Below are 7531 nucleotides of genomic sequence, written 5' to 3' on the forward strand. Positions count from 1 at the left end.
CCTTGAACTCGATACTTTTTAAGCCAAAATAGATTCAATGTGTCAGGTCCTTCCTAAACGTAAACAAAAAAAAATATGATGAAACAGTTACCGTAATTTTGTATTCAAATACGTGTCTAGTGTGGTTTGCATGCAATAGCGGTTAAGTGAATCAGTGCTCTCCGTGTGAATGGTAAACACAATGACTGTGTGACACAGTGTGTGGGAACTAGTTTGTATAGTAACCACAATAGAGTACAGCAGGAGGGTCTTTTTTGATTACGTTTAAATGCATTGCCGCTACTGATCCGTATTTAATCTATTTAGAACGCTCGAACAGGAACAATGTTTTTCTTTTGGTTGTTGTGATGTGAGAATTTTTCATTCCCCAGCAGTAAAATTGAATGTAATTTCGGTGCTATATTTCGGTTCAACTTTGATTTTATTCGATAAAAACAATATAACAGAATATTTTTGAATGTGACAATTTCTAAGTAACAATATTTGAAGAAAAAAAAGAAGAGAAATTACTTATATATTGTGGTGGAATTTCAGAATTTAATCAAATCATTGGCGATTAATCGAAGTGCATGAGGGAATGCATGGTGTTCAGCTTTGTGAATGCGTTCGGTTAGCGCATCGAGTGTGTCATTATTGTGAATTGGTACAGTTTCTTGCAAAATTACATTTCCAGTATCAACGCCTTCGTCGACAAAATGAACGGTGCAACCGCTGACGGTGTCGCGTGGACTATCCTCGAATGCTTGTTTCTGTGCATCCAAACCTGGGTATTTTGGCAAAAGTGATGGATGAATGTTGATCAATCGTCCTTTCCAGTGGCGAACGAATCCTTCGGACAAAATTCGCATGAATCCCGCCAAACATACAATATCCACTTTGTGTTTTTCCAATTCAGCCGTTAAAGCTTTGTCAAATTCTTCTCTCGGTTTTGCACACGAACGATAGCTCAAATGTGAAATTGTTTTGCTTGGAATTTTTGCACTTTCAGCCCGTTTCAAACCAAATGCTTCGGATTTATTCGATAATACCAAAACGATTTCCGCATTGATTCCGAAATTTGTATCGCGTGTGGCATCGATGAGGGCTTGTAAATTGCTTCCATTGCCTGATATCAAAACACCGACACGTTTCTTTGGGTTTGTCAAAATCTGTTGTGTTCTTTTTAAAGTAGCCGTGAATTTGGTATCGTCAATCGCAACGCGTGGTTCATTGGCTTTACGCTGCTTCACCACACCAATAATCTTCGCTTTGAGCACGAACCTGAGGCGAGATTCAAGTTCGAGTGCATGTTGTTTGCTAACAACCAGTATCAGTCCAATGCCACAGTTATACGTGCGCTGAAGTTCGGCATTTTCAATGTTACCTTCGCTTGCGAGCCACGCGAAAATCGGCGGTATAAACATTTTGTCGGCATCAAGGTGAACAGCCAAATGATCTGGTAACACTCTTGGAATATTTTCAAGTAGACCGCCACCAGTGATGTGAGCGACGGCTTTAATTTTACCTTCTTCTAACAATGGAATCATTGGAGCAACATAAATTTTGGTGGGCGTTAAGAATTCCTCTCCAAACGATTTCCCACTATGACTGAACGGTGCTGGGTCCTTGTATGTTGCATTTGCTTTTTCCAATACTTTATGTACTAAACTAAAACCGTTGCTGTGCACACCACTTGATGGCAAAGCGATTACGTAGTCGCCATCGGCAATCTCATCGACGCGTGGCAATAATTTACCATTTTCAACTACACCCATCGCAAAACCAGCCAAATCATATTCGTCTTTTGTGTATATTTGGGGCAATTCAATCGGATCACCACCGACCAGAGCACATTCACCGGACAAGCTACCATCAGCAATACCCTTTATAATATCCACCGATTTATCATCATTGAAACGATCGCATGCATAATAGTTGAGGAATGTCAATGGCTTTGCTCCGTTGCACAAAATGTCATTCACGCTCATCGCAACCAAATCAATGCCAACCGTATCATGTTTTTCGATGTATTGAGCAATTTTCAACTTAGTTCCAACTCCATCTGCTCCAATTACCAAAATTGGATCACTGTACAGTCGCCTACCATCGGGATTCAAGCGTACAAACTTTTGGCCGAAGCGCTCATAAACATGTTCAGTGTTTGTTCCACTCAAGAGTTTTTCGAAACTTCCTTTTAATTTACTTTTCAGCGATCCCACTTGCAATTTTAGATTGTGTACTTCAGCTGAATCCATGAATTTTGTCGATAATTTTTTGAGGCTCTCTTGCAAACCAGTGAAATTGACACGGTTGCTTTGTGATTTAGATGAAACAACCTTGCCTACGTGGATAAGAGGTTTGAAGTTATTATTTGTTCATCACATTTCTTTTACAACAAACAATGCAGGCTTACCGATTTCAACAGCTCCATCAATTGATTTCCAAGCAGTACTGCCTTTTGGAACAACAGCAACGAGACCGATGCCCAAATTGAATTTGCTTGCAAATTCAACAGCCGTAATTTTGCTGGCTTTGGCTTGAATCCAGCCAAACACGGATGGAATTTCCCAAGTTGCTACATTTATTTCGGTTCCATATTGAGTTGGAAGGATGGCTTCTAAACTGCCTTGCAAACCCGAGTTTGTAATGTAGGACGCTGATTTAATAGCTCCGCTGGTAGCCAATGGCAAAATTTGTTGAACATACACACGAGATGGCTTTAGGAATTCTTCGGCTATTGAACAAACAAATATTGAAAAAATAAAAGAAAAATTATATAAAAAAATTGCTTCAATTTACAAATGTTCATCGAATAAAATTTTATTTCAGGCTCTCCGATTTCCAGAATAAAGTTTATTTTACCGTATGTTTTATTATCGCTTGAAAATGGTGCCTTTGTAAAGTAGTCGATATGCAAATCGTTGATAATATCATACACAACATCGATGCCGGTGCAATGCAACCCGTTGGCTTTTATTCCAATAATTGAATCGCCTTCGTTGATGAGATCGAAACGTGGTAGCTCTTTTCCGAATTCAACACAACCGATTGAATAGCCGACTAAATCGTAAGTGCCGACTTTGAACAGCGATGGCATTTCAGCGGTTTCACCACCCAAAAGTGAGCAATTAGCTGCTTGGCATGCTTCCGAAACACCTTTAACCATTCCAGCAACCACAGGAACGAACAATTTGCCGCAGGCAACATAATCGAGGAATGCAAATGGTTGTGCACCCGTACATGCCACTTGATTTGCGCATGTTGCTACCAAATCGTAACCGATTGTATTGAAAATGTTGCAATCGATAGCCAAAGCCATTTTGGCGCCCACTCCCGATGTTCGTTCAACGAGAACGGGATCATTGTAATTTAGTGGTTGGCCATCCAATACGGGATATTGCAATTCATTAACACGAAATAGGCCACCGAACCCACCGATGCCACCAACTACACCTTTTCTCAGTGTGGCACGCGACATTGGCTTGATCAACTGCACTAAATCGTCGCCAGCAACAATGTCGACCCCACTGTCTTTGTACGATAATGAGCCCCTATCAATTCGAATATGAAAAAAATAGGAAATGATTTAGATTTTTTTTTATCGAGAAAAAAAATTGTGTTTTATTTGTTTCCGAATGGCAGAACAAGTAGGTATGATTTGGTTTTGATGAGTTTTCGTTATATCCAAGTATGATGGATATGATTTGTGATTGACTCACTTTTTGAATGCTTTGTGAGCGATATCGGTACGGTATTGACGACCGGTGAATTGAATTTCCTGTACACCTTTCGTTGCTTCGGCAGCAGCATTGTACAGATTGCCCTCAATGGCGACGTTGATTAAAACTCGACCACCCTTGGTGACGTACTGGTTGTTACCATCGTTTGTTGTTCCACTGTGAAAAACTATACGTTTTTCCGTATCCTTCTCAGGTAGCCCTATGGTAGAATAGATCGGACATTGAATATGAAAATGGAAAATATTGAAAATTGATTTAAATATTCATTTTCCATTGAAATTTACCGAGAATTTTGCGTCCATTGATTGGAGCCTCTGGATAGCGTTCACTGGCCATAACAACACCAACAGCTGATTTCCCTTGTTTCCACTTCAAATTGCAGCTGCTTAATTGACCATTGCAACAGGCTTCAACGATTTCATACAGATCCGTTTCAAGAAGTGGTAGAATTACTTGAGTTTCTGGATCACCAAATCGACAATTAAATTCCAATGTGCGTGGTCCGTTTTCCGTTAGCATAAGGCCAGCATATAAGACACCACAGTAATTGATTCCACGCTTCTTGAATTCGGTCAATGCTTTTTCGATGATTTCCTTCCGCGCAAACTCAAGGTCGGCATCATTGATTAATGGACACGGGCAATAGGCGCCCATTCCACCCGTATTCGGTCCATTATCACCATCACTCAGCCGCTTGTGATCTTGTGCCGGCAACATCGTCTTCACCGTACTACCATCGACAAAGGCCAGCAGCTTGATTGATTAAAACACAAACACAAACAATATTATTTTTTATCAATTGTGTTCGTATTTTTCCACAAACCCCCCTCCACCCAATAACTCAACAACAATCAATCGCCGTTAACAAAAACAAACAATCTCACCGAAACTTCTTCGCCATTAAGTTTTTCTTCGACAACAATTTTGCTACCGGCTGCACCATATTTCAAATCGCCCAAGATTTCATCAACAGCCGCACAAGCCTCTTCTCTGTTATTGGCAACAACAACGCCTTTTCCCGCTGCTAAACCACTGGCTTTGACAACAAGTGCGTCATACGAAGCGCTGAACAACCATGGAAAATCAATCACAAAAATGATAATGAAATCAACAGCAACAAAAGTCAACCAGATTAAAAATGGGTGAGGGAAAAAAACAGCATTGATTTGTTAAATGAAATTTTGCCTCGGTGGAGACAACACGTTCACATAATAATCCATGCATTTGTCTGCGTTTTTTTTTTCGTTCTGTTTGCATGCACACAAAAAATTGAGCTGATAAGTAGTAAGTCTTTTTAGTAACAAAATACGATTATTGTGCAGATTTTTTGTAGTCATGGTATTAAAAAATCGTTTCGTAATATGTACCTTCGTTAATTATGATTTAATTAAAAGTGTATGTATACCTTTTAATGAATACTTTGGCCGCATCGACATTGTCGAAACTCTCGTAACGTGCGGTTGGGATTTGTGCTGCAACCATGAACTCTTTGGACCATGATTTGTCTGATTCGATGCGTGCACCATTCATTGTTGGTCCGAAGCATTTGATTTTAGCTGCCAATAGTGAATCAGCAACGCCATCGGCCAATGGATCTTCGGGTCCAACAAAAACCAAATTGATTCCTTGATCTTGACAGAATTTAACAATTGCCGCATGATCTTTGACCGAAATATCTTTCACCAGTTCAACTTTTGGCCGATTACCAATGTGAAAACTGCCTGGCAACACAAACAACTTGTCGATTTTGTTGCTCTGTGCAAGTTTCCAGCAAATTGCATCCTCACGACCGCCAGATCCAATCACTAAAATCGATTTGCTTGACATTTTTGTGAACGTTTTATTTTTTTCTGTGCGCAAAAAAAACCAAATACGTAAATTAAATGAAATCGAAATGAATTTATTAATAATAAAATCAAATTGATTGAATTTTTTTTTCATTTTTTTTTAATGAAATATTTAAAAAAACGAATAAAATGAATTACACACTACCGATCGGGATAATAATATCAATCAGACTGATGGAATTAAATCAAAGGCAAGCATTCCAAAGGCTCGTTACACACATATTAAGCAACACAAATACGAGTGTACGCAAATGATTGTGGTCAGCATAAACGTCACGCGTTCCAACACTACTGTGATTTGTTCATTCTGAATACATTCACACAAGGTCTCGTGTATCAATGAATTTCAAACGTTTCGTCTGTTCATATGCTGCAAAGAACAAATCCAAATAGCACACTGTTTACTGGATCATGTTATCGCTCGTTCGTTTCATTGCTTATTCTTATTATTATGTTTTGTTGTCTACACAAGACCCCAACGACGACAACGACGACGACCAAACAGGACCGAAAACAGCCAAAGTCAGATAAAGTTATAGGAAAATAAATTTGTTTGTAAATTTGCTTTGGCTTATGGGTTTGGAACGTGCGTTTGGAATATTTGCCTTTTGGGTTTTTGTTTGTTCAAACAATGTTCTTGGGCGAAGGAAACAATAAACTTACGATTAAGCACTTCGACGTATTTATTTCTATCGTTAATCGAACTGAATTCTTTTCTTTAGTGACGATAATTAATGGAGTCACAAATAAATTACTTGTTTTCAATCGATTCAGCTGCTCTCCGCTAGAGATAAAATCCGTGATGTGAGATGTCAGGGCGCACAAAGGTTATCAATGTTTATGAAGCACAAACGATTTTATTTGCACAGATGTACCGTGTGGATGATTTGGTGTTAAACCATAAAATGTGAGAGGGAAAATTTACCAAAATCTGTGTTTCGTTGCAAACACTTTTGAGGTTTGTTTTCATCAGTAGCACAATGTCAATAGATCTCGTGGATAAAGTGTGACCTGTGACGTTTTATTTGGTGAACAATAGAGTTAAAATACACTGCCGAATAAATCGGAAGACATTCCTACTGGATTCCAGTCCCTATGCTCATACAACAGAATTGTTACACATGCAGACCGAGCGTTGTACACAATTCGACCGGCAAAACACATAAACACATGCTCAGGTTTGTGACGAACATGCCATTTACACAAAATATTCGGAGCAACACGTGTTTGCGATGTATGCACACTGTCAAAATCAGATACTGTACTGGACTGTGTTTGTATTGTGATTTCGTTTACACTTAGCAGTATTTTAGCGCCATCTAGGCAAAATAGAAATCTCAAAATTAACGGCTTACGCGTGCCAATAACGATTCACATTTCAATTCATTGTTAGAACGAAGGGAATGGGAATTTACTTGAGAGATGCGCATTGCGAGTTCGTTGTTAAATATCAACATTGCAATGTTTTCAGCACATAAACCATAAAATCTCCTTCCATGGAATTATTCATTACCATTTCAAATGAAATGGACGTAAAATTAGTGGATTGCGATTTAAGACTTTATATGTTGTTTTAAACTTTTTGCGGGTTTATGTTTTTTCCACTGACTTGAAACGGTTGTTGGACGCTAAATTGTATTCCCAAAACGTTTGCTATATTAAAATCATGCTGAACAATGATTGGTGAGCACAGGTGCTGCTATGTATAGCTTGAATAAAATCAACTGCAGTTTGATAGGAACACACTGAACACACTTGGGAAATGTTTCACATTTATTTTTGAGTTAGACGCAAAATAACAATAACACACCGAAATCAAATCACAACTCTGATGGTTTACAGACTTCCAAGCTGTGCTATTTTATTGGGGGAAATTTCAAAATTTTACATATAATGTTGTCCATGCAAATAATATTTAACAAAATTGAAACCAATATCTCAAACCAAATAGTTCGCTGGTAATAA

General features: G+C 38.6%; 1 protein-coding gene across 5 annotated transcripts; it reads right to left on the reverse strand.

The window, feature by feature from the left end:
* Positions 1-402: 402 nt before the first annotated feature.
* LOC129578358 (trifunctional purine biosynthetic protein adenosine-3) lies at positions 403-6837 on the reverse strand. 5 transcript variants are annotated; one of them, XM_055466812.1, is made up of 9 exons: positions 6492-6832; positions 6230-6350; positions 5125-5569; positions 4604-4784; positions 4004-4472; positions 3699-3918; positions 2842-3530; positions 2393-2713; positions 403-2320 (listed from the first exon to the last, which is right to left on the reverse strand). In XM_055466812.1, exons 3-9 carry the CDS (start codon positions 5544-5546, stop codon positions 531-533), a joined length of 4092 nt encoding a protein of 1363 aa, XP_055322787.1. In that variant the 5' UTR covers positions 5547-5569; positions 6230-6350; positions 6492-6832; the 3' UTR covers positions 403-530. The 5 variants fall into 5 exon arrangements, with proteins under 5 accessions (XP_055322787.1, XP_055322776.1, XP_055322748.1 ...); XM_055466801.1 differs by having other exon boundaries at positions 6230-6837; XM_055466773.1 differs by having other exon boundaries at positions 5712-6667.
* Between the last annotated feature and the right edge of the window lie 694 nt (positions 6838-7531).

This window comes from Sitodiplosis mosellana, unplaced genomic scaffold (genome assembly GCF_009176505.1).
Source record: "Sitodiplosis mosellana isolate CC-2019 unplaced genomic scaffold, AAFC_SMos_1.0 Smas_scaffold_1, whole genome shotgun sequence".
Classification (NCBI taxonomy): domain Eukaryota; kingdom Metazoa; phylum Arthropoda; class Insecta; order Diptera; family Cecidomyiidae; genus Sitodiplosis; species Sitodiplosis mosellana.